Source organism: Rousettus aegyptiacus, unplaced genomic scaffold (genome assembly GCF_014176215.1).
Source record: "Rousettus aegyptiacus isolate mRouAeg1 unplaced genomic scaffold, mRouAeg1.p scaffold_m13_p_13, whole genome shotgun sequence".
NCBI classification, from domain to species: Eukaryota; Metazoa; Chordata; class Mammalia; order Chiroptera; family Pteropodidae; genus Rousettus; species Rousettus aegyptiacus.
The window spans coordinates 48,927,587-48,954,847 of record NW_023416288.1 but is presented as its reverse complement, the minus strand read 5'-3'; the positions used below and the strand labels follow the sequence as shown (position 1 = coordinate 48,954,847).

Genomic DNA, 27,261 nt, shown 5'->3' with positions numbered 1-27,261 from the left:
CTAATTTTTATTATTTTCTTTTGGTAGCCTTAGGCTTAAATTGCTCTTTTTTCTCTGGTTGTCTTAGGTGGGGGCTTAGGTTATTGGTTTTAGATCTTTTCTAATATGTGCATTTAATGCTGTAAATTTCCTTATAAGTTCTGTTTTTGCTACATCCTACAAGTTATATTTTCATTTAGTTCAAAGCATTTTAAAATTTCTTTTGAAACTGTTTACTTTCCAGATATCTGAGGGGATTTTTTTAGCTTTCTGTTATTGATTTCTAGTTTAATTTCATTGTGTCTAAGAAAATACTTTATGTGATTTCTAATTTTTTAAGTCTGTTAAAGTGTGTTTTTTAGCCCAGAATGTGCTATGCATTGGTGAATGCGGGCTACAAAAGAATGTGCATTCAGCTGTTGTTGGAGTTTTCTATAAATATCAATTAGATCAAGTTGATTGATAATATTGTTTGGGTCATCCGTTTCCTTACTTTATATATGCTTGATCGATCAATTAATGACAGTATTTTTAAAATTTGCAAGTATAATAGTGGATTTTTCTTTCTCTTCGTTTTTCAGGTTTTTGCTTCATATGTTTTGATATCCACTTGCGAGGTACTTACACACTCAAGATTACTATGTCTTCTTGGAGAATCGGCCTCTTATCATCAATGACCCTCCTTATCCCTGATTATCAAAGTCTGCTTTTTTTTTTTTTTAATTACTGTCCTTACTCCAGCTTTCTTTTGTTTGACGTTAGCCTGGTATATTTTTCAGTGCTTTTACTCTGAATGTGTCTGTCTTTAAAGTTAGTTGCTTATAGACAACATCTGGTTGGTTGCATCTCGTTTCGTTCTGTCCATCGTGACAGTCTCTTCCGACGGGTGCGTTTAGACCGTCCGTGTGCAGTGACTGTTCACGTAGTCGCCTTGCTATCGCTCAGTGTTCGTAACTGGTTTGTATTCATCGCTTTTTCCTTTTTTTTTAATTGGCCATTTTATATGAATCAGCTTTATCTCCTCTCTCAGCGTTTATTAATTTCCTACTGCTGCTGTAACAGAATTACCAAACCTAGTGTTGTAAAACAACACAGTTTATTATCTTAGGTTTTAGGTCAGAGGTTTGAATGGGTCCCTGGGGGCTGAACTCGGGGTGTCGGCAGTCCTGCGTCCCTTTCTGGAGGCGGCAGGGGGAACTCCAGGTCTCCTCTTCCTCCGCCTTCAGAGCCAGTGGTAGTGGGCGGAGTTCCTCTTACACGGGGTGACTCAAGTCTCCTCTTTCGCCTCCCTCTTCCCCGCTGAAGGACCCTGTGATTACATGGGGCCCATCTAGGTGATCCAGGGTCGTCTCTGTATTTTAAGGGTAGGTGGTTAGCAACCCTCATTTAATCTGCTGTCTTAAATCTGGGGATTAGGATGTGGATATTTCTGGGGGACCATTATTCCGCCTACCACAGAGCACATACAAATTTTTTTTGGTGGTCGCCCTAGAGTTTACAATACATACTTTAAACTAATCCGACGCCGCCTTAAGGTGACAGTCTACTGCCTGACGCGCTGTGCAGGGCCTCGCTGATAACGGGTTCTCTCTGCTCCCTCCCGTCCCTGTGCGCTGCTGTCATTCGTCCGCTTATCAGTTTGCTGAGATCACCCGGCACCTCGTTACTTTTATTAATCAGTTAAGAATAAGAAAGAAAGGTTTTATTTTCATTTATTTTTTTCTTCGATGTTCTCCTTTTCTCTGTGTAGACCCAAGTTTCTGACCTATATCATTTCCTTTCTGCTTGAAGACTTTTAACATTTCATGCAGAGCAGGTCGCCTGCTGCCGAATCCGTTAGTTCTGTTCGTCTAAGAGGGCCATTATTTTTCCTTCTCTTTTGTCGGATAATATCAGCGAAAACACAATTACAAGGTAGTAAGGTAGTGGGTTTTTTCTTTCATACTTTAAATATTTCACTGTAATCTTTTTTCCCCTCTGGAGGTGTTTTTCCCTCCCCGTGGCTTCTTTCAAGATTTTGTTTGTTTGGCTTTCTGAGTATGGTTTACCTAGGTGAGGGTTCTGTGGGTTATTGAATCTGCTTGGTATTCTCAGTTTCCTGGGGTCTGTCATTAATTTTGGAAAGTTTGGGGCCATTATTATTACTTCAAATATTTCTTCTACCTTTTCTCTCTTTTCTTCTGATAATCCAGTAATGTGTATGTTATACTTTTTGAAATTGTCCCATGGTTTTTGAATATTCTGTTTTTTCAATTCTTTTTCCTTTTCGCGTTTCAGTTCGGGACTTGTCTGTTGCCCCGTAGTCCAGCTTACAGCTTGCTGGGCTGCACGGGGCCCGTGGAAGGCATCTTCACCGCTGCCGCACGGCCCTCGAATTTCGGTAGTTTCCATCAGTTTACCTTGGCCTGCTGTTCTTGATCGTTGCCTTTTTCCGTTTGCGCTCTTAACATATTAGTTATAGATATTTTAAATTCTGATTATCCTCAAATCTGTGTCATCTGAGTCAGGGTATAATGCTTGCTTTGTCTCTTTGGAGTATATTTTCCCTTGTTTTTGCTGTGGTTTGTATTTTTTTGTTTTCGAAAGACTGACACGTTGTATCATGTTGGTGCTAATAGGGGTTTGCCTATGTTTAATGAAGTCTCATGCCAGAGACGTCACGTTCTTCTAGCACCCTTGTTCTTATGTGCCTCCTTGACTTTGGGGTTTTCTAAGTGGGGACTCTTCCCCAGAGTCTGTGTCTTGCAGCTCCTCAGCCGAAGCCCACCGTGGCGGTGCTCAGAGCCCCGCTGGTGCGGTGTGGCCTGTCAGGGAGGGCGAGGGGCCTGCACCCCTCCCAGTGAACCTCAGCCCGGGTCCTGCGTGAGACTCTCCCCCGCAGCCTCTCCGCCTTCCCCCGCTGCACTTCCAGTCTGCCTCCTCCCTTAGACTGGCAGGACGGCTAGAGGGGGCTGGGGTGGGACGAGTGCCCTTCCCAGCCACTGCGCAGAGGGCTCTGGGCAGGGGTCACAAGGTCGCTCCTCCCCTCCCCTGCTAGACGCCCCACCCCCCACCCGGGGAGCCCTCTGGAATCCTCAGCTTTACCCCGAGGACCTGCTTTGTGGGGTAAAGGTGAGGTAAAGCCCACAGAAGTCACCCCTGGCCCCAGGGAGTTTCTGACTCTCTAGCCACACCCAGCCGCCAGCTTCTGCCGCAGGTAAGCAGGCCTCAGCTGTGTGTCTCCAGGTTGTGGGCGGCAGTTCTCTGATGGGCCCAAGGGTCGTTGATTTTCATTCCATCTAGCTCTTGTTGTAAGGATGGGAGTGGGCTTCTAAGCAGAAGTCACCCCCATTTTTTAAAATTAATTTTTTTTTTTAAATTTATCAATTAACGGTTGACATACATTGCCATGTTTCACGCATACAACTTAGTGATTCGACATTTATGTACCTTATGAAGTGTGGACAGAAAAAGGCTTCCATGGCAAGTAACCTCACAGGGCGACAGGCCGTAAATTCCTGACCGGGCGGGTCGTGGTAGGTCAGCCCGCCTCAGGATGCAAAGATGAGGCTTTAGTAAAAGGCTTATCTTTGCCTTAAGCAAGTGCTGTCCATTGTTTCTGTGTATCTAGGATAACTACCTTTGAAATGGCTCTTTCTGGATCCCTCTTTCTAAAACGTAACCACCCTCAAGAGAGCGAATAATCTTAACTCTCCAGTAATCCAATCCCAGCAGGCCTTGCTTTCTCCCACCTTCCTGTAATCTTCCGTTCTCTTCAATTTCAGATGCAACAAAACTTACTCTTGGGAGCATTTGAGATCTCGTTCCCAGCATATGTCATCAGTTTGGCTCAAATAAACAATAATACAATTCTCTACAGATTTGGATGTCTCTTAGGTCCATAGAAGAGATCACCTGAAAAGTCTAGTACCCTCTCACACCATGCGTAGTCATTAGCACATTATCGACTCTGTTCCCTATGCTGTACTTGACATCCTCGAGACCAGTAGACCTGGCAACGTGGACTCCTTAATCTCTTTAACCTTCTACACCCATCTCCCCAACCTGCCTCCCATCTGGCGACCAGCTTGTTCTTTGTATCTCTGAGTTTGTCTCTGTTTCGTTCTTTGGATTCCGTATATTGGCGAACTTACATGGTATTTGCCTTGTGTGGGATGGTCAGGCCCAGGAGGACGTCCACAGGCCGGCGTCTGCTGTCCTGTTGCCTGTAGCTCGGGTCAGCGGGATGAGCCGGGCTAGAAATTGGCCATTCGTCAGGTCAGTTAGGTGTGTCAGCTTTCTAAACCTCTTGAGGTGTTGATTGCATTATTAAATGAGTTTTCCAAAAAAGGCCCAATGTTCCGTTACATTATTATTTGCTGATGGTCTCTTTTTGGCACTACCTATCCTGTAAGCTTTGAAATACAAAAGCAACAGTTTAGAACATAAGTCTGGCCTTGTGCTTCTAGTAATGCCAGGCTGTGTAACCTAGCGTAAGCCTGGCGATGCTTCTGAAATGCATGAGAATGTACAAGACACTTAAGAATTAAGGGGCTAAAATTTAGATTACAGAAATCCACAGAGGTGAGCATCTAGCTTCGGGCTGCTCTTCCTCTTTGAATTTGCTGCTCGGTGTACCTGACGGTCTCACAGGGTGGAGGAGCAGCATCTGGAGTCTCGGAACCGCCGTGGGTGAGACTCTTGCTGAACCAGCGGCGGTTAATGCCGGCGCGTGAGAAGGCTGCAGACGGGAACTCAGGCGCACGGCGCGCCAGCCTCCCCCGCACTGAAGGCCCGAGTCGCTCAGGGGAGCTCAGCAGGTCTCAGGCGCGCAGATCGGACTGAGACGGTGTGATTGCTGGTGACCACAGTCACCTCAGGGAAGCAGATGAAAATCCCCTCTCGAGTATAATGTCCTCTTAAGCCTTGAGTTATTTCTGAAATGATTTTTCAGATACCACATCTAGCTAGTCCACGGTCAAATCCATGTAACCAGCATGCCAGGAGACTGCCCGGACAAGAGCCAACAGACAACAGGTGACGGAAGGGGGCATGTTGCATAGTAGAAAAAGCAGACCAAAGTCCCGTTTACTGAGTTCATGGGCGGAAAAGCCGGACCTAAACCTTTCAGCAAGGAACTAAGTGTTACAGAGAGAGACTGCTGTGAAAAAGAACCTGCTAAATACTACATCTAAAACGTATAACCGAAGGATTCAGTTGATTAATAGTGAATTAGAAAGTAATGAACTGAAAGACTAGAAGAAACTCCCTGAATGAAGTATGGGAGAACCAGAGATGGAACACATTGAAGAGATGCAAGAAATGCAGAGGGCTTAGTGAGCAAGTAACGCCATCGGCTCGGAATCCTGGAGCGGAGGTGGTGGCTGAGAATGCGGAGCTCTGACCCAGAGACCATCCTGAGCAGGAAAGGCTTTTAAAAAGTTTTGTTTTTTTTTTTTGTTTTCCACTTCTGGATAGCAGTCTGTGGCTCCTTTTCCTTAAAGTGAGCTTGCTTCCCGCCCGCTTCCCATCCTCCCTGCCCCCCTCCCCCTCTTCGTAGCAGTGGTTTTCAGTGTTCTGCTGAGGGCGGTTTTCTAACATGAGGAATTACACGAGCTTTTACCTTATGTAACTTATATGCTGGAGCTGCAAGACTTTTGACGGGGAAAAAGGATACAGCTCCTCTTTGGGTTGAAATCCACTGAGGCAGGAAATAGTAAAGACACGACAGGCTTCCTCTCCACACCTAAAGGAGTGATTCTGTAATGCAGGGTCTCAGGTGCGACCTCTCGGTCATGGTCACCATGGTCACGGCCCCCTGGCCGGCTAGTCAGAAAGACTTACACCGGGGTGGCGCTGTGCCTGGGGCGCACGCGAGACCGCTTTCAGCCTCCAGAGGGGGCTGCTGGCAGTTTCGAGTGGTCGTTCCAGGTAATGCAGGAAATGGAAATTTATGTTTCAGAAAATCGCTGGGTGACGTACAGTCCTTAAAGAGAGGCAGACAGGAGCTCGTTGGTCCTCTCCTTGCCGGGTGATGGGATGGACTAAGGTCTGACGCCAGGCGACTGGGGCTCAGACCTCAGTTTCTCTCCTAGCCGTGCGTCCATAAAGCAAGTTATTTGATTTCTTTAAAACCAAGAGTAAGAGATATAAACCTTGTTCTCTCCTCCTCCATTTTACACCCTAGACTACATTTTGTTCTCTTTTTTGTTTAATTTGCATACTTGACTGATCTAGGGCAGCTGCTTCGTCAGCACCTTACGTCCCCCAGAAACTCACGGCACACTAGCAGAATGCCACGCAGCAGCCGTGGTCTGAGGGCAGTCCGCTCCGCTGGCGCTTCCGGGGCCTCGGGACCGGGCTGGCCGCGGACAGACACGTGCCCGTGCATACTGCCCGCGCTACGGCCGTCGCGATGGCTCAGCTCTTCTGATGCTTCAGAACGGTTACTCCCGGCAGCCTTTTCTGTTTCTCGTTGATTCGCTTCATCTTCGTCTGATGTACTTTGGATTTAGTTCCCTTTTCACGGGCAGGAGAGGGGAGAGACTTTCATGGTTGGGGGGTTGGGGGGTTGCGAGTGCTCACGCACCCCTCTCGGGAGCTGCAGGCTCGAGGCCAGTTGGTCAGAGCTGCCGCAGTTCTGCAGCTTGCCCTTCCTGAGGCGGGGACGGGCCCAGCCGCTTCCTCTTGCTTTCCTCATCTGTCGCTTGGCTTCTGACCGCGTTCGATTTTTTTACCCCCCTGTTGACATAACATGGGCCGTGTTGTTGGGAGCGAGTGAGAAAAAGACAGCTGCAGGCAGGGCACTTCGCGAGCGTGCCTGGCGATCTTGAGAGGACACGTGGGGTCAGAAACGAGTTGTTGAAGTGTGACAGATCGTCATAGAGCAGGTCGAGCATGCACGGCAGCACGTGTGATTGGAAAGATCTGGAAAGCGGTGACTGCGTGAAGCGCTCGGTATGCAGGCCCTTCGCAGCCTGCGGGCACGTCCTCCTCCCCGTCTCCCGCGTCTCGGCGGCGCGCGGCGATGGGCAGCCCCTGCCAGCCCTGCCACGGTCACCGGCCGAGCAGGCGTCCCGAGCTTGCTTATTTTAGGTGCTTTGTCCACCTTTTCTTTCGTGTTCACCTCACTTTGCTCCTTTCTCCCATTGGCATTGCTGCGTGGTTTTCCTCTCCTTTTGAGACGCCGCATACAGACACTACTTGTGCTCCTGTTCTTAGATTTTCTTGCAGAGAGCAGACTCGTAAATATCGGAGGGGTTTCTGAGGGTCACTCCCTGGGAACACGCGATGCCCGGAATTTGCTCCCAGCCCCTCCTCATTCAATAATCTCCTCACTGTAATTAGGAAACACGTTGGCAGCAGGGTGGGTGAGGAATGGGACAAAGTGATGTGTCTTTTTGCGTTGTCGTCACCTGGCAATTTCGCAGGGGTATTAGGAAGGGGGCCCGGTCGTGAGTCAGTATTTGTACTCACATGACTGTAGCTGAGTGGAAATATGAACGTGTCTCTTTTATGAAAAAGCTAACAAATGTTTGCTGTTTGACAATTTGAAATAGAGAGCATACTGACGAGAAAACAGCCGGAAACTACTGAAAGGTAAATGCTTAACATTTAAAGATAGACATTTTAAAGTTCAATAAATATTATGAAAATTATTTTGTACTAAAGGAAAATGGAAGCTATCCTGCTCAGTTACATAGAATCGTCTCATTAGTCTTGTAGTAAAAAATGGGCAGTAAAAGATGCGTGTGAGTTTCAAACTAGATAATGGTTCATAGAAGAAAGTTTTTCAGATCATGCTTTTAGAATTTTCAATGTTCAAACTTATTCTTGTTTATGACAAATTAGTGGAATTAAAATATTCCTTCCTTTTAGTGTGCTAAAATCCCCTTCTGAGATTAACAGAAAAGGAAGGCCATTGTATTTTATTCAGAGCCTTAGCATATTTAATCCTCCAAATTCGTTCTTATAGTTTTAAGTTAGGAAGTCTTTTCCTAAGAAACTTTTTACCTTGATTATTAAAGAAATACATATTCTTCGTAGAAAATGTTTTAAATAAAGTAACCAAGAAATTAACCATAATGTCACTACCCCGAGTCTGTTAAATTTATTTTTCAGTAATTGCCAATAGCATTATAACATTTTAAAGCTAGTATGGAGATTAAAAATAAGTAGAATTTATGGTAAAATATTAATAGTGGTGAGATTTCAAGTGGTTTTTAATTTTTAGCTTTTTGCTCATCTGTATTTTCAGATTTTTTTTTTTAGCATGATAGCAGAGCTTAGAATACTAATCCGAATACTTTGCATGAAATCTAGCACATAAAGTTCCTACTGTGTTCTAAGTATTAACCTTTTCTTTAGGATGACTTAATGATTTTTCAGAAGAAAATGTTGGATTGTTTAGTACACTGAATAGGCTATGACTGGAAGATTAATGGAATGATTTAAAGTATAACTTGACACTATAACAAGCATAGTCTTAGTGACCTTCACATAACTTAAGTAAATTACGAAGCATAATTTAGCTGATGTGTACTGCGTTTTTGTTTTGTTTTGTTTTGTTTTTTTTTTTAATGACTATGAAAGGCATATCAGAATGAGTCTTAGGTCAGACTATTGCACAATAGTGAATACCCCTCTCAAAAGAGAAATACCCCTCTGATCTGATAATGATGCTGGGATTTTAATTGAGTGAGATCTCACGAGGTTTTAGATTTTTGTGACCTGAACAGTTGGCCACAAAGCTTTTTCGAGGTAACAGGAGATGGTAACAGTACCAGGAGGTTTGGTTTTGAGGTGTGCGAGTACCTCGGGTGGACAGGCTATCGGGACAGCTCCGTTCATGTGCCTGGACAGGGCTCTTCTGTCGTTAACTGCACCCCCCCACCGCCTGCGTGCCGGCACCTCCTTTTCCAGCCTCCACGCTCAGTCTTCCCAGGGCACTCTCCCTGGTAACGTAACCATCACTCAGCCACGCCAGGCGCTCTGCCCCACCGGCCCCCGCCGTCGTTTTCACCTGGCCCGTTCCTCATGTCCCCACGCCTGCCTGGCTGAGATCTCTGGCCCGTCGTCGTAATCAGCACATAGCATACGCTGCTCTCCGTGCGGCTTCCGTACGTCCCTGGCAAAGCCCTGACTCTCAGCGTGCAGGGCACCTGCCGCTGGGCAGGCTGTCAGACCGTGACTAAAGAGAAACAAAACCGCACCGCCTTATTTCCCTGAAAATTCAAGTACACAGCTGGGCGGTCTTTTATTCATTTACCTTTTGAAAAATATATTACAGTGCTATCTGCTGAAGCTTGGGGTTAATTAACTGTCGAAGTTTATGATTGAAAGAATTTGTGCACTAGTCGTTTTGTATTAACTGACCTTAAATGTCCGTTTTGACCCCCCTTGCTTATTGAAGCCATCGGTACTTGCTCGTAGAAGGAATGGCTAACAGTATGAGACAAGACGTTTTGTAGATACTGGATCATGACTGGTTAGCGTAGATTAGATCAAGTTTTTAGTGTCTGACTTTTGTCTGGGTGTTTTACTTTCTTAGGTGGTTAAGAACGTGTCATTTCATCGAATAACAAACATCGGATTGCTTTGCCCTGTTCTTCATATTTACACGTCAACTTCCTGACCTGTCTAAAAACCGAGCGTCTTTGTTGCTTTTGAAGACTATCGTGGTTAATTACATAAACAATCTGATTTTATGCTTTTTTTATAGGCTCCTTAATGTAATGATTCACTACATAATTCTCTGAAGAATTTCATATATGGCTTGAGGGAAATAATGTTTACCTGAGAATTGACAGAGTAGGACGTTCGCGGGTCGGGAGGCGACTCTTGATGTCGAGCCGCTGAGGCGAGGCTGAGCTCTGCCCATGTGGCCGGGCCTGTGGGCGAGGGCGAGAGGAGAGGCCTTTGTTGTGCCCCCGAGGTGCTGTCAGCCCGGAGGGACCCCAGGATCGTGCCGTGGGCAAAGTGGAAAGTAATCCGCTGTGTTTGTCAAGACCTTTATTTTGGCGTTGGTCAGCGGAAGCCCGTTTTCTTGTACCTTTTCTAATAGTGAATTCGGCTGGTTCTGATCTCCACGTACAGCATGAAGGTGTTACTCGGCTCAGACAGGATAGTAGTGCATTTGTTTAGAAATGCGTGGCATTTCGCAAGCTTATTGATAACTATGTTACAGTAGTTTTTTTTCATTAATTTCAACAAATATTTGTTAAATGTTTGCCATGTGCCAGGTTTCGTTTTAAGCTTATGGGCTGCCGCAGGAAGTGGACAGGCAAAGCTCTCGCTCCGACGCAGCTCGTTTTCTAGCATGGGGGGGGGGAGGGGGTGAATGATACACGTGACAGGGGATCGCGCCGCACGTGAGAAAGCGGGCGAGTGCACCGCGCGGGGAGGGGCCGGGGCGCCGGCCTTCGGGAGCCGAGCGGCAGTTCTGAGTGCCGTAGTCCAGACGGGGCCTCACCGAGGAGGTGCTGCCCGGGCACAGGGTCAGCGGGGGGGGGGGGGGGGGTGCACAATTCCGAGCGGGAGTAGGACCCACTCATCCGGTGACTCAGAAGGAGACGGTGTCTAGGACACAGTGAAGACAGGGGAAGCAGTGGGAGGTCTGGGTAGAGAGGTGATGCCCGACTACGTTAGGGACTCGTAGTTCACTGTCAGGGACAGAGGGTCCTGTGTACCGTTCATAGTCTGTGTTGCATTTAGAACTAACGTGAAGGAGGGAAAGGTAATTCGTTGAATTTGTGCTATGTTTTTTCATTCTGTAGGTATTTTTCAGTATCTTCTATGTGCCATTCATTGTGCTAAGCGAAAGGAAGATAGTAAAACAAAAATGAGCCAATTTGTGGAAATGGTCTTAACTCTAATGCAAATCATTGTGTTTGTGTGTTAATCGTCGTACCTGATGCTTTCTGTATATTCTCATATAATTCTAAGTATTTCATTTAATTCTAAGTATCCTCTTAAGAGAGACAGTGTCGTTAACTTGGATTACAGTTGATTATAATGCGGCTAAGAAAATTTTGTCATTTTTCCGATGTTACACAGTTAGTACGTGGGAGAATGGGATTTGAACTTAATTTTGTCTTTTTATTATACCATTGGTTCCCAAGTGTGGCTGTGCATCAGAGTTAACCAGGTTTATTAAAGCTGTAGATTCCTCTGCAAATTCTGGTTTAGCGTATTTGGCACAAAGCCCCAGGAATCTGTGTTTTTAGTAAACACTCTAGGGATTCCAGTGTTTTGGAACGACAGCCTCCGATATGGAATTTACGGTAGTGTGACACAAGCAGTGACGTGGCATCCTTGTTCTTATTTTTAAAGAAAAGTGATTTCATCCTTTTACCATTGAGTATCATGTTTCCTGTAAGATTTTTGGAGATCTTCATCAGAGTAAGAATTTCCATATTCCTCGTTTGCCAAGAATTGAGTGTTGAATTTTAATAAACTATTTCCACTAATTATATTTTTTCCCTTCAATTCTTTTAAGGTCGTGGTTAATGTAATAGGTTTTCAAATACTGAACCAGCTTGTATTCCTGAAGTAAATACAACTTGTTTATGGTGTATTCATTTTTATAAAGTGTTTTCAGTTTTAATGCTTTTAAAAACATTTTTATAATCTCTTTGAGCTTGTTTTTAATATTCCATTCTTATACTGTTCTCGATTTGATATCAGGGTGATAAGTCTCAGGAAGTGGGAGAGAATGTTTCCTCTTCTGTTCTTTGGAGATTGTCATATTTTCCTCAAATGAACTCGTAAAATCAGCTGGAAGTTTTTTTTGCAATGGTTTGGTATTCAAAAGAATTATAAAGCCATCCAGGATTCCTGATTTTTTCCAGCCAGTGCATTTATATTTGTATTTCTGGGAATTTATCCATTTCAGTGAAGTTTATGAACAACACTTTTATTTTTAAGCTACATTTATATGTGCCCTCTTTTTCATTTTCAGTACTGTTTATTTCTGCTTTCTTTTTCTTGGTTAGTTTAGCCAGTGCTTTGTTAATTTTATTGATCTTTTCAAGAACCAGCTTTATGCTTTTATCTTATTTCGTCTTCATTTTCTATTTCTGGTAAGTTTTCACTGTTTTCTTCTTTTGTTAGATTATTCAGTTATATTTTTCTAAATTCATAGTTTGTGGTTTGTATTTCCTGAATTAGCATCCCAAGCTATAACTCCGGTGTAGCTGGTTTTGACAAGTAGCATTTTCATTATTTAGTTCTGAATAATTTCCGATTTCCATTTAGATATTTCTCGTTTTTTCTAGTTATCTTTGTCATTGGTGTGAACTCAGTTGTCCTGTGTCCAGAGCATGCGGTCCGAGTGGCGCAGACTCTGCGACCCCACCGGCCGCGCGCCCGTTGGAGGCGAGGGCCTTTGCTTCTGGCCCGCGCGCTCCTGTTCAGCCTGGGCCGGACGGTCTCCTCGGGCCACCCCCCCGCCACTTCGCATGTCCTCTGCTGCTGCACGCTGCTCTCCCAAGCTCTCCTCCCTTCGCACTCAGCACTTCGGGATGCTGTCCGGCCTGCTCCAGACCGGAGCGGGAACGAAGCGAGGCCGTCCGAGGGCGTGCGCCTGTGCCAGGGGCAGCAACGGGAGAGATGCGAGCTGTGAGCGGGGAGGGGCCGAGGAGCAGTGGCTGTGTGGGCGACAGTGGCCAGTGGGAGTCAGGGTCCAGGCCAGTGGGATGCGGCGAGGGTTGAGGATGAACAGCAGTCAAGGCGTTTCGCAGCCAGGGTTTCGAAGGGCTCTGGATGTCACCCAACGTGCGGGCAGGGCTAGCCCAGTAAGGGTGGCTTGAGTGTCGGGGTGTCCACCCGCTGTTCCGAGCCGCTTGGCGCACTAGCCCTCGGTTCGTGTCCTCTGGCTTCTTCCTGCGAGGAGAGACGGGATCGGGGTTTTCGCGCTCGGTCCCCTTCTGTGTCCGGGGTAAGGAGGCCGGGGTGGAGGGCAGGCCTGGAAGGTGCGGGGCGGGCGGCCCGGACGGGAGCCTGGCCGTGCAGGCCACGGGGTCGGCCGCCTGCGCAGCCCGTCTCGTGCTTCCGGCCGCCGTGGCCTCTTCAGGAAACGGTGCTTTCGATTCTGATGTTTGTTTACGTAGGGTTTTGGGGTTTTTTTTTTTTTTGCCTTTAAATATTTTTGCCTACAAACGTTTTCTTTTTTTGGCAAGCAAATATTTTAGGAAGTTATAATGTCTGTTTTAGTTGAAATCTAATGTTTCGCCTAAATGTCTCTACTCTGTATTCTTTACAGCATTTTTGTTGCAAAGTGGCAAGTTTGCAACTTCATGTTGTCCTTTGTCTTGATGGCTCCCATCATCTTGCTCAGGGAGCATTTTCTTCTGAATAAAGCGGTGGCTTTTAGGTGCATGTCGTCAATGTAGGAGTGGGGGCACTGCCATGGGTCCGCCTCCCCTGCGCCCTGGCTGTTGCCGTGGCCCTTTTTCGTTTGCTGGGTGTTGTTTTCTTTGATCTTAAAGCTTTCGAATTGATACGTAGTAAAATAACTAACAGTGCTTGGTTCGTAGATAGTCGAGAAATTGAGCTGTTCTATCTGCCGTCTTCTGGGCTTATGGCATAACTTGTACTAAACAGCTTAATTTTTAAAGCGGGGCTTTACTGAAGCTGATTTGTCCTGATGGGGGGGACGGTGGTATTATTTCATACTGGAGAAATAAATAATGTATAAATAGCATTGCTTCTGTGTGTACATTATGTAGAGCTTCTCTGTCCTGATGTTCAGTGAGACTGTTTTGTACCTGTGTTGCGCTCTTCACCCAGGATCCCTCAGGAAGTTGTGTGAGGCTTCTGTGAAGACCAGATGTTATCAGAAAACTTAGGGAGAAGTTGCTGATTGATGCCATGTTATTTACAGGACATCAGAAGGAGAGGAAAAATAAAATTACTTGAACTCTTAAGTTATTAATTTGAAATGTAACTGTTTAGGCATTTGGGCAGGTTTAATCTTTGATTAGAAAGTAGAGCTATTAAGTCGTTTATTTTAATAACGTAGTAAGATCCTCGGGTGGAGTCTCTTTACTTTTTACGAGAACCTTGTAGCTCCGTAGTTGGAAGGGACCTCAGACGTGCCAGCACGACACACGTAGTACTTGTGTCTTCCTCATCAAAAGCTGGCAGCGGGAAACACCAGCCCGCGGCAGTCCGGGACCGAGGGGCGGCCGGCCGCTCTGCCGCCGTCGGTTTTCTGAGCACGAGCACACCGGCCGTATTCGTTGCATCCTTTTCTTTCTAGTCCAGTGCTATCCATAACTCTTCTGTCTGACTGTTCGTTAATGGTTTGCACAGGGGTCCTAAGTAAATATTCAGAAGTGCAACTTGGTGGTTTGGGAAACAGTACGAGATTGGTAGATGATTTACAGGTGTTCTCAAATGTCTAACTTACCTGTTCTTCTCTTGCAGGAAATTGAAAATGGGCCTTCAGCAATGCTAGGTCTATGATGGGAAGCATCACAGTTCGATATTTCTGTTACGGATGCCTTTTTACATCTGCTACCTGGACGGTTTTGCTTTTCGTTTATTTCAACTTCAGTGAAGTGACCCAGCCACTTAAGAATGTGCCCATCAAGGGGTCCGGGCCGCACGGACCGGTCCCCAAAAAATTCTATCCCCGTTTCACCCGAGGCCCAAGTCGCGTATTAGAGTTCCAGTTCAAAGCGAACAAAATTGATGACGTGATAGATAATCGTATTGAAGATCCGGAAAAAGGCAATGTGAAATTATCTTCTGAACTGGGTAAGTGCGCTTGGTTTTTGCCAGGACCATGTCAAAATATGTGATCTTCGGAAGTTTAATTGTTCTTTACGTTGTGTGTCGCTCACGGGATTAGAAATGTCACCCCCTCCCCTTTTTTCATTCGTGAACTAGCGGAGGTCCGTGTAATTTTTGCAGACTCTGGGGAGTTATATTCTAATATGTCCAGTTCTGACTTCAGTACTTTATGAGGACTTGGGAGAAACTAGTAAGGTCCAGAATAGAAAAACAGTGAAAAATTAAATACCCAGAAAGATAGTGGAGCCTAAGTGGGAGGATTCTAATTGCCGTCGTTATTTAAGAAGGGACAGAAATGGCTGAAAGATGACTCTATTTAACATCTTTTGAAAGGCACAGAGTTAATGAAAACAACAGAAACCACTGGGTTCAGAAATCAGTTGAGAGTACGTATAGCTAGCATTTCTACTTGTAAGAACTGTTAAGGTGCTGGAATATATTAATTGTAGGAATTTATAAAATCCGAGTATAAAATAGAAACTTCAAAAATTATATTCTGCTCAATTCGGTAGCAAGATTCTACTGTATATGTCTTTGAATATTAAAATTCTAGAGCAGTGGTTTTAGCAAGCTTTAAGGGCCATTTTGGTGTCAATGTAAGAAACGTCCAAACCTGCAGAGAACTTTCATGAGTTTATCTCAGCCAAACTGCCGGGAAGCGAAATCTCAGCGGGCTGAGAAAATGCTTGGGAGAAGGGCGGCTCTGCAGCTCACTCTGCACATGGGGGTCGCAGGAGGGAGGAGAGGTGAGGAGGGTCCCACGAGGGCCATCGTGGTGGATGAAGGAGGCGGAGAAGGCAAAGCGGGACCCCTGGGGTTGGATGAACGGTGAGAGGGAGAGGCACAGACTGCTTCCACGCGGCGGGTGCGGGACGGGCCACAAATCACGTTCACAGCACGGAGAGATGGGACAGTGAGGGTCTGTGGTCTCCTCTGGCGCTGCGGTGTGCCCGAGGGGCCCGGAAAAGGTCCCCGTGACATCCCGGGGTACGTGATCCTAGCTGCAGAAGGACAGTAGGCTCGGTTAAGGCAAGGACGGACCTTTGTCAGGGAAGCCGCAGTTCTAGGCCGTGACTGCCTGCCACGGCCGCGTTTAGTTAGGAACTTGTATGTTCAGACCACCCCGTGGGGCTGTTTTCAGTCTGACTTTGTGGGGTCTGCCAGGCTGGCTCACCCGAGCTTGTCAGGTTTAATATGTGGCCGCTTTTTCATGCACACTGGTTTTCTTTAAAACTTAAAAAAAAAACCTTTTGTTTTGTCATGGAAGCATTAAATAGTAAGTAATGTGGAGTGAAAGCATATAGTAAGAGATTTTGAGAGATTGAAGGATCCACGGACTGTAAAGGAAATGTTAAACATTTTTTTTTTTCATTTGAGCACAGTTTCAAAGAAATAAAAGTTTCTAGGAGTTAATTTTCTAATCCACAAAATTAAAAATATTTAATATGAGGAAACAAAAGCAAATACTTGAATTTTCATAAGATAACACCTGATCTCTTTCAGATAGCCATTTAGACATTTTCTAGTCTTTAAAAGCCATCGTTATTTTGGTGAAACTTTTATAAGGAGTAACATCGGGTGTACCGTTTTGGACGGACATTTTATTTGCCGTCCCGAGGTGCTTCCTCCCGCCTCCCTGGCACGGTTCTCACACTGCCTCAGATTCCAGCGTAAAGGAAACTGCAAACTGCTCCCCTCAGAAGCACTTTTCTCAGTCTGTTGGAATCTTGCTTCCAGGTGTATCCTTTTTTGACTCAAAGTTTTATAAAAATACAGGTTTGGATGTTTCTTATGTCGACAAATTCCATATTAATCTTCGAGTCAGCTTTTCCATCGTTTCAGCGAAGGCCGCGGGGATTTTGCTAGCGTTTGCATCCAGTCCGTGGACGGCCCTGGGAAGCACTGACGCCGTTCACTGTAGTTCGTGTTCCAGGCCCTACACCTGGCAGGTCTTTCCATTTATTTACATCTCCTTTTAGTTTTTTTCAGCAGTGTTCTGTAGTTTTTAGTATACAAATCTTGCACCTCCTTCGTTAAATTTATTCCTAAGTATTTTCTCTCGGACGTACTATTAATGAAATTGTTCTCGTAATTTTATTTTCAGACTGTTCATTACTAGTGTAAAGAAATAGAACTGTGATCTGGTACCTGCAACTTTGCTGAGTTCATTTATTAGCTGGATTAGGTATTTTTGTGTGTATTCTTTCGTTTCTTCCATAAAGAATTTAGTTGTTCAGGCACTTTGGGTTTGTCACTTCAGATAGCTACAATCTCTCAATACTTTCAATGGCAAATTCAGAATGGCAAACCCAATATTACTTCCTTATAAAAGTTTTACCTAATAACCATGAATTTAAAAAACTAGAAAATTTCCCATTAATGTTCTTAAAATACCAAAATGGCTATCTGAAAAAGATAGGGTGTTATTTTATGAAAAAACTTTAAATATTTTTAGCTTCATGTGTTAGAAAATCATTAACTCTTAGGAACTTTGAAACCCATTAACTCCTAGGAACTTTGAAACCATAATCAAATGAAAAAAATGTTTTAACACTTCCTTTATAGTCTGAGGATCTTTCAGTCTCTTACCATCTTTTATTAAGTGCTTTTTACTCTACATTACTTATTATTTGATGCTGTATGAGGAAGACTTTCTTAGCTATGATGCTGATTAAGTCTGGAACCAGTAGCTTTTTATAGGAAGATTTATCAAGTGTTTTTTAGGGGAGGGGTTCATACACACTCTTGCCTGTAATCGGGATCTCTTGAGGTCTATATGAGTTCTTTAATTGCTGCGTTTATGGAAAAGATCATCAAGTCTTTTTTCTTGGTCAGAGGTAGGTTTTTCTTTTGAAAATATTCTTAAAGAGCATGGCTAATAAGAAGGTGGCATTTATGGTTAAGGTACACTTGCTTTTTTGAGCTGGGCTGATAAAAACTTGGCTCTAACCCCCTTTGTTTTTGAAAACGGAGACACCTAGATTTGCAAAACGTGCCTATTATAAGAGAGTAAAATCAAGATTTTATTAGAATCCTAACAGTAATCGTAGTAACTATCCTTTGCAGATTTAATGCACTGACTGTAACTTTACTCTTTTGCAGGCATGATTTTTAATGAACATGATCAGGAGTTGAGAGACTTGGGGTATCAGAAGCATGCCTTCAACATGCTCATTAGCGACCGCCTGGGCTACCACAGGGACGTGCCAGACACGAGGAATGCAGCGTAGGTCGCCGACCGCTTTCCGCTAACGGTTTTAGGGACACGGTGCTCTCAGTGCCGGCGCGGGAAGGCATGAGGGTGGTGGTACTGTTCTGCAGTTAGGCTCGATTATTCAGGATAGTAGAAAACTGGACAGATTTCCACTCTTACTGCGCTCGAAGACACGTGGCTTGGAGCCTGCCATGTCTTTTAAAAATTCTGTGGGGAAAAAGGAGAGAGGCGCTAAGTGCATGAAATTAAATAGCCTTCTGAGCATAAGTTAGTTTTAAATGTGTATTGGATTCATGGCAAAAAGGATAAAACCAATGAAGAATTTTACTCATCTCACTTTCCTGTTTTCATTATTTTTGTTTCTTAAGAGGCTTTTCATTTGTATGGTTGATCAGTCAGTCATTCTACAGACTTTTTTGAGCACCTTCTGTTTGCTGGCTGCTGTATTAGGCCCTGGCAGTAAACAGTGAGACACAGCCAGGTCCTCGGGGCTTAGAGACCAGCAGGAGAGCTGAATAAGGAAATGAGTAATTGCAGCCACCGCAGAACGAGGGCTGTGATGGGAACTGGTGAATGGGGGCCCCCGGCCAGAGCTGTCGGGGAAGGCCTCCCCGGGCCATGAACGACAGCGATGCCCGTGAACCCACGTGGTTTGTCGGAGCGACTGAAACCACTGGCTCCCGCTGTCGTGGAGAGCGGCGGGTGGTGGGCAGGGCCCAGGCTGAGAAGGCTTCGCACGCTGTGCAGAGGTGGTTCCAGACTGTTCTCTCTTGGTGGTTTTTTGTTGTGGTACAAAGCCACCTAACTCTTAGTGGCTTACAGGGAAGCTCTTCCGTTATCTTCATATGTATCATAGTTTACTCGAATTGTTTTCTATTCGAAGGGCAAAAAAAACCCTTCAAATACAAAGTTTTATGTTATTTCCTTCAGAGACCTCAATGAGGAGAAGCTGAATGCCAGCTTACAAGTTTTTAAATGTTGATCTAAAAATAAGTGGTAGGTATTGGAGGAAGAAATTATTAACAAATGTAAAACTCTTGAGTAAGAAGCCACATTGTTTCCTTAAATGCTTTAAAAAATTGTTACAATGTAAGAGGTTGAACAAGGTTGCAATTAATGTGTCGCGAATAATGAAACATTTGAGCCTTTTCTTGTATTCTTCCTTATAGGTGCAAAGACAAGACATACCCAGCGGATCTGCCAGTCGCCAGTGTTGTTATTTGTTTCTACAACGAAGCCTTGTCTGCTTTGCTGCGGACCGTGCACAGCGTCCTAGACCGCACGCCGGCCCGGCTTCTCCATGAGATCATCCTCGTGGACGACGACAGTGACTTTGGTGCGGCACGCGGTGACTGCTGGTGTGGGCACTTGGCCGCGGTGTCTGTAGTGTAGCATCTGCAGAGCTGACCATACATAGCGGGTGGGGGGACCTCATGCATGCAGTTGCCGGGCAGCCAGCCACAGATAAGTGCCTGTCCCTCGCTTGTAGGGTGCTTTTGAAGGGGCTGCACGCCCTTTGTAATCTTCACAAACTGCGCTACCCAAATGTGGACCTTGCAGTTTTTCCCTTGCTTGCCTTTTTTAAAAAGAATCTTACTTTGAAACCTGTGTAGATTCACAGTAAGTTCCAAAGAGGTCCCGTGTCCCCTTTCACCTAGTTTCCCCCCTCGGTGACGTCTTCCATAATTAGTACAGTATCAAAACCAGGCATCTGGCTTGGTGTGTGATGTGTACACAGTTCCGTGTCATTTTACGCCATGAATAGACTGCTGTAACCAGCACCGATCGAGTTACAGACCACGCCATTACCCCAAAGAGCTCCCTCATCCTGTTCCTTTATCGTCCCATCCACTTCCCTGTCCCCACCATCTCTAATCCCTGGCAGACCCAGGATCTGTCCTTTCAAACATGCTGTATGCACGGAATTGTTCGTGTGACCTTTCAAGTTTGGCTTTTGCACTTGGCGTAACGCCTCGGCTTATGTTCCGATGTCTGTTCACATTGAGGCTGCCCGCAGGCAAAAGCGGGCTGCACTCTGACCGCCGGTGGGTGAGCTCTGAGTGCCATGATGAGTCAGCGCCGACTTTATACACCTCGCTGTGATTCAGCACAGACTTCCTAAGAGTGGTTCCACATACATGCGGCAAGATGGCGGGCTTTTCATTTGCGCTGCTCATCCAGCTCTCCTCGACATTGTGAGACAGGTCGTATCCTCATTTCACGGAGGAGAAAATAGCATGTAATTTCTCCAGATCCCACAGTTGTTCCATGACGGAGTTGACCCCTGGTCTACATTTCTGCTCCGGTCATTGTTGTAAGCTGGAGAGACACTGAGAAACTGTATGCCGACCGCACAGTTTTCACGACTCAGATGTTTAATAAGCACCTTCGATGGTGACAGAGCTGGCAGACCAGCACATCCTTAAACCTCGGTAAATGTTACAACCTCACAGGAGGAAATTTAGAAAGGTTCATAGAAAACAAGACGTAATGTCAACACTGGATGATTAGAAAAAACTAGGAATCTGAGTCTGGGCCAAGTAGAGGATTGGCTAAATACTAGATTCCAGAATTCATGGTATTGGTGGTTTTGTTTTTGTTTTTGGTAAGTCAACCTGTTTTCGTTTCTCACTTATAATTTTATCTAACAGGGAAATTCATGATTTATGATGGTTTATATGTTCACTACGGAAAGAATTCTTACTTGGTCTTCAAAGTTATTCATGAACCTTAGAGTAAATGAGCTAAAATTTATAAAAATATTTGTGCCCTTGGAAGGTGCTAAAGTGATAAAAGGGCATTTGCTGCTGCTATTATGTTGATTTCTGGTAAGGGCAATAGAAGTTGTTCCTTGACTGTTCTGAAATGGAGTATGCCTCGGCAGTTCTCATTTTCTTTGTTTTAAATCTGATTTCTATGCAGTCACCTGAACATTCACTCACGATGTTCATTCCAACTTTTCTATGCGAAGCAACGTGCTGGTTGCTTTGAGATAAAAATAAGTCTCTAACTACGGTAACTGTTCTTCTTGGCTAGTATTCCAGCTCTTACCCTTAATTTTTTCCCCTTTTTATCCTTACAGGATAATCTACGATCTTTTAAAATAAAGCACAAGAAGATTCTATAATATTTACTTGACAATTTGTTGTTGCAAGTACCGGACACAACTTCAGAGTAGCTATAAAATGTCTTTGCATGTGTCTTATGTGGTTTAAATAATTGTGGGACTCTTTATTTTCAGATGATTTGAAAGGAGAACTGGATGCATTTGTCCAGAAATACCTCCCTGGAAAAATTAAAGTCATAAGAAACAGGAAGCGTGAGGGCCTGATTCGGGGAAGAATGATCGGAGCAGCCCACGCGACAGGTACGCCTTCCCTTTGGGCTTCCTGTCCCCGGAGTCCCCCGGGGGAAGCGGTGTCTTAGGCTTCGCAGCGGCGACGAGGCTCCACCTCGTCTGGCAGAGGCCGCTTGGGAGCCCTGGCCCTGCTGCCCGGTCACCGCCTGAGGCTCTGCTGGCGCAGTGGCCCTGACTGTGTGTGGCTGCCCCGCAAGTAGGTCTCTCTCTTGTTCACTTATGGAGGCAGAAGAGTCCAGACCAAGTGCAAGTCAACTTCTGTAATTTTTTAAATGCAAAATTCGAAATACAAGTACCCAAACTGGTTCGAATCGTGCCACTAATTCTTAAAGTGCGAACGCACGCCACTGGTGACGTGTCATTTCTAGTTGGATAAACGGACGCTGTCAAAAATCGACTTCGGTGACTATGAGGTTATTTTCCGTAAATTTCCTCTTAATTCTTCTGATTCCATCAAGGAGAGAGTCTCCATTGGTACCATATCTGTAAAACCTTTCCAGCTTATACTGATCTCCCTGAAAAAGGAAGAACAGGTACCAAATTCAGAATGTTCTGGAAACGTATCTGGTTAGCCTTCAGTTTTATTGATTCCATTGTATTTTTATGGTTACCTCCATGTAAGATTGGGGGTCCCGATTTTCATTTATAATTTTAGTAAAATTTTCCTCTTAAATTTAACTTAGTTTAGAAATATTAGGTATATAATATTGTACGTAGTACAAGGATCTGGCCTCAAAAAATCGTCATGGTAATTTATTCAGGCATGGCTGCCCGTTCAGCCAGACGATGTATTTGCACAGCATGGAATATAACCGCTGCCCTCCCAGCCCAAACGATCAAACCATTACTTTATCCCCGGTCAGAAACACGGATGTGTTTTAGCCAGGAATTCTGCCTGGAGCGTATTTGTTACGAGGAACATATAAACATAATAAACACAGCTCTTGAAAAAACGTATGGACAGTTCAGATTCTCCTCGGTTCCTTGGACAGCCAGGTACGGAGTGCGGGGCGGTGACAGTGGCCAGCCGTGTGCAGATGTTTTCATTAGTTATGCTGATCGAACCGTTTCCACACTTCGGATACGTTTCCCCGCGGGAGGGGAGCGCTGAGTGCGTTTTCATTGGTGACTCAGAAACACGCCTGCTCGGCGCTTGCTGCTGCCGCGCGGCAGCGCGCGAGGCTCGCACCCCCGGTCACGGAGGCGCCCTGCGGGTCCCGCGCCCGCCGTTCACTGGTCACTGCCCTCCATGCCCTCATCTTTCGTTTCCCGCCTTTTTTAATTCCTTCAAGCTCGTTAGCTGTAGGCGCTTGCATCAGCCAATGGGATGCACTTTTATTCTAGTACGTAAAATTAAACGCATTAAGATTTTATCTTGTGTTTTTACCTCTTGATAAATGTGAGTGGAAATGAGGGTTTCTTTGATAGTTCTCGTGGTTATTCTTTATTCTAAAGATTTGTCCACGAAAGGTATTATTGTAGATTGCACACGAATTACTTGAAGCGCAGCTGCACCTGTTTCAGTTAGTGACGGCTGACGTCCCTCAGGCAAGAACGTTTCCCATGACGACAGCCCCATCATTGTCTGTTAACGACCTCGTGAGGATGTAGGGAGCGCACACCTCACCGGGTGTCAGTTTCTACGAGGCACAGTGGCCTGTGCGCTGCGCGGTGTGGAGCGAGGAGACAGTGAGTGTGCAGCTTTCCGTAATTGTAAAAATGCTGCTCTTGTCCAATACAGCCAGTTTAACTGAATGAAGTAAGCTTACACGTGGTCATATTGAGCCTGAGACTGACTTCCCCCAAACTGGCTAATTTCTAACAGATCCTAAATACATTTATTTGAACAAGGACCAGCAGATCATAATGAGGAAAACAAACCTAAGTTATTGTTATCTGGGAAAAAAGCCACCCAGCCATGATGTGATGTAGGGGCGCAGCGCCTCAGGTGGCGTGGTCTCGCCGTTCTCCACAAACACCCCGCGGTGCTCTATCCCGCTGCTTTCGGCCGGTTTCTGGGTAGACTCTGAAGGTGAGAAGCGTAGGTCTGAATTCAGTCCGCGTGTGACTGCAGACGAGGCGAAGGAGACGGACTTCTCGTTTTTGGTTAAACCTGCAGTGAACTGAAGCAGTTAAGAGGAAGGAGGGCGGAAGGGTCCAGAAACGAAGTTCCAGCTGAGCCAGCAGATGGGACGAGGGGTGTGCAGGAGTGTGGGGCAGTAGCCGCGAGTCGTTAACGCGCGGTCGTTTGCCGCCTAGGGGAGGTGCTGGTGTTCCTGGACAGCCACTGCGAGGTGAACGTGATGTGGCTGCAGCCCCTGCTGGCCGCCGTCCGGGAGGACCGCCGGACGGTGGTGTGCCCGGTGATCGACATCATCAGCGCCGACACGCTGGCCTACAGCTCGTCCCCCGTGGTGCGGGGGGGCTTCAACTGGGGGCTGCACTTCAAATGGGATCTCATCCCCCTTCCTGAGCCCGGAGGACCAGAAGGAGCCACCGCGCCGATAAAGTAAGACCCGCCGGCACCCCCATGTGCTCGAGAAACTCTGACCAGAGCTGCTTCAAACAGCACTCTACAGATACCTCCTCCTCCTCGGCGTGGGCTCCATTCGTCCGTTAAGATTCTTGATTGCTGGCTGGATTGTATGCACTCTGCCAAGTCCCAAGGGAAGATTTATGAATAAGAAATTGTCCGTGCTCTCAGGCTTAGAAAGGCAGACGGAACCAACGCTGTCCGGGGACAGTCAGCTGCCACACACGGTACCGCGGAGTACCTGCCCTGTGTGTGGTGCTGGTTATGCGCACGTTTTTACGTTCGGTGCTTTGCTAGTGCGAATGGTGCTATGAGGAATATCTGATGCCTAAGCTTTTTCTACAATCAGGATTTTTAGGAGAGATTCTGACTAGTTCAGTCACTAGGTCACAGTACGCTCTTCCTCACAGTACCTACGGGGGGTCAGGGCGGGTCACTACCACTGTCCCCTCTCAGGGGAGCAGGGCCGCGCCTGGGGTCTGCCCGCTGCGTCCCTGGTCCGTGACATGGCGGTGGGGACACCATTCTGCCCCCCTCTTTGGGACTGTCCCCGTTTTCGTCAGGAGGGGAGATGTGTGGTCTAATTAGCTCCTTTTAAAGCCTTCCTTTGCCAGTGCGAGAAGAAAGTGCCCCGGACTGTCGGATTTGTTCTCATCCTCAGCTTTTGTGCGCTTGCCAGTTTTTGCTTAGTCCATCATCTTCATGGGTATTTGTTTCCCATTGTTTAATTTTTAGTATTTTTAATCAAAAACACGTATTCACTAACGAATCAAACAGAACTTAGGATTAAAGTGGCCAGCTCCACCCTTTCTCTTCCTAGTCTCAGTCCTTGCCCCGGAGGTAAATCCTTGTAACCGTCTTTAGTTTTGGTCTTCCGTCTCTCGCTTCATTACCGCTGGATGATGCACGCAGTCCCCTTCTCAGCATCAAGCCAGCTGGGGGCCCTCTCCTCGGAAAGCGGAGGTCTGGCTCGCCGACGCCACTCCCTGGCGCGGTCTGTCACCCGTGTCGTTTGGTCACTCGTGGTTGTTGCACGGGGCCCCTTTCGATGCTTTTAAACTGCTCGTGTTCCGTTTGACGGCCCGGTCCGAGCTCCTCCCCCGGCAGGGAGGGCGGTGGCGAGGGCCTCGGCCGGCAGAAGGGGCGGGAGTGGGGCTAAGGAGAAAGGGGCCGTTTCACTTCATTGATAGCAGGTTCCTAACTTTTTGACTTAACGTTAAGGTTTTTTAAACTTTAAGCCTTTTTCCTTTTCTAATACGTATATTTAAGAAGATAAATTTTCTAATGGCTTTAGCTCTATCCCACAAATGATATATTATTTTTTATCATTTATTTCAAAGTATTTTAATTGTGATATCTTCTCTGAGCCATAGGTTATGTAGCAGTGCATTTATTTCCAGACATAGATATTTTGATAGACGTTATTTATTGCTAGCTCAATTATACTGTGGTTAGAAAACATTCTATATGATTTTAATTCTGTAGAAATCGATGAGATTTGCTTTATGGTTTGGCATGTGGTTAATTTTTGTAACTATTTGTTGTGTGCCTGTAAAAAAAAGTCTGTGTTTTTTCCAGGTGGTAAAGGATTCTGTATCAGTTTCATCAAGTTCATCGTTACCAAAATATTCCATATCTTTGTTTTTGACTCACATGTTCTGTCAGTTATTGAAAACGGTATATAGTTTCCCACCTCAGTTGTGTATTTGTTTCTCCTTTTAGTTTATATTTCGTGTGTTTTAAGGCTCTGTTAACAGATGCATGAAAGTTGAGAATTATTCAAACTGTTGGTCATTATGGATTATCTTTTGTTCTGTGCTTTTAGAATAGTGAACATTTGCGTTACAGCTGTTCCCTTTTTATTTTTGATCCATCTTTGCACTGTAGCTTTTCTTCCCTTTCGCTGTCAGTCTGTGGTCTTACATTTAGACGTCTCCCTTGTAAGTAGCATTATATATATATATATTTTTAATCAGTATGAAAAACTTCAGGGCATTTAGTTGATCACCTCCGGTAATATGTTGTGTTTATGGTTACAGTGGTACTGTTTGCTCTCTCTCTCATTTTGTTCTCTTGCCTGCATTCGGTCTGAGTTCCCGTTGTTCTGATCCTAACAGCGGCCCCATTATTCGACCTCACACATTCATACATACTGTTCTTCTAGTGGGTGCCCTGGAGACTGCAGCAATCACCTCTGACTTTTCAAAGTGTGATATGTATTGGTACTTTCTCCAAACAATACAGGAATCTTAGAAAGTCCATATTTTAGTTATCTTCTTTCAAGTACATTGTTAAAATGTGTATGTGTGTATTTTTAATCCCACAAGACATGTAACCATTATTAATTTAGGTTTACCCATATATTTCTTCTTTTATGTTACTCTATATTCTTTCTGAATCTGCGAATTTCCATTTAAGAGTATTTTTATTCTGACTAAAAAACACATTTAAGTATTTCTTTCGATTGGACCTTCTGGTGATTACTCCCATCTTTTTCTGAAAATGTTTTTGTTTCCTCATTATTTTAAAGAATAATTTTACATGATAACTAGTTCTAGATTGGCAGGTATATTCATTCTTTCAGGCTTTTGAAGGTATTCAAGAACCTTCTGGCTTCTGCTGTTTCTGTTGAGAAGTTAGAGTCAGTATTATTTTGTTTCCTTTGAAGGTAGTCTTTATTGGCTGCTTAAATTTCCTTTCTGTCTCTATCAGGAGTGTTTTTCGGATATGCGTAGATTTGGTTTCACTTTTGATCTTTCATGTGATTTATCTTCCTGTTTGCTTGTTTATTTAGTCCCAGACACAGTATATGCAAAATGAGAGACACATTCGTAGCTGGGAAGACGTTTTCTTCGTGCAGAGAGAATTTCGCCGCACTCCTGGCAGGCAGCTTGGGACGCGAGAGTCCGTGATCACCCAATCCTGTTTCGGGGGCAAGACGCCCAGAAGCGGGGCCAGTCCGCTTCAGGGTCTCCCGCTAACACAGGGCTCAGTCTTCTCGGCAGCACTGACGTTTTGGGCCTGATAAATTCTTCATTTAGCAGCAATACCTGCTCGCAACCCATCAGGCGTCAGTAGCAACTCCCACCCAGCTATAACAGCTAAAGATGTCTCCAGAAGTTGACGACATTCTTGCTTGGGGACAGAATCACCCCGTTTGAGAGCCACTGGTCCAACACGTGTTTGAGTGGCAGGTTTGTCTGGTCTCACGTTGGCAGGCTTTGGGGCCGTTTTTATCCCAGTGGCTCTGCGAGACTGTCAAAGGAATTAAATAATTCCTTTCAGGTGGACTTCTGTCAACGATAGTTATAATAAAAAAAGTACCTAGAAAAGTGGCTTCGTTTGCTAGGTACCGAGCATATCTAGAAAGTCCAGTCATGTGGCCTAGCTCGCTCCCTGATG

At 45.4% G+C, this 27,261-nt stretch overlaps 1 protein-coding gene across 2 annotated transcripts in view; it reads left to right on the top strand.

Moving 5' to 3' along the window:
- Positions 1-27,261, top strand: part of GALNT11 (polypeptide N-acetylgalactosaminyltransferase 11) — a 41,684-nt gene that overhangs the window by 6,525 nt on the left and 7,898 nt on the right. For both annotated transcript variants that reach the window (XM_036230626.1, XM_036230625.1), the window contains exons 2-6: positions 14,386-14,718; positions 17,857-17,980; positions 19,138-19,304; positions 21,210-21,335; positions 23,586-23,835. In XM_036230626.1, coding sequence (XP_036086519.1) covers positions 14,421-14,718; positions 17,857-17,980; positions 19,138-19,304; positions 21,210-21,335; positions 23,586-23,835 — 965 coding nt within the window. In that variant the 5' untranslated portion in view covers positions 14,386-14,420. The remainder of the gene's footprint in view (positions 1-14,385; positions 14,719-17,856; positions 17,981-19,137; positions 19,305-21,209; positions 21,336-23,585; positions 23,836-27,261) is intronic.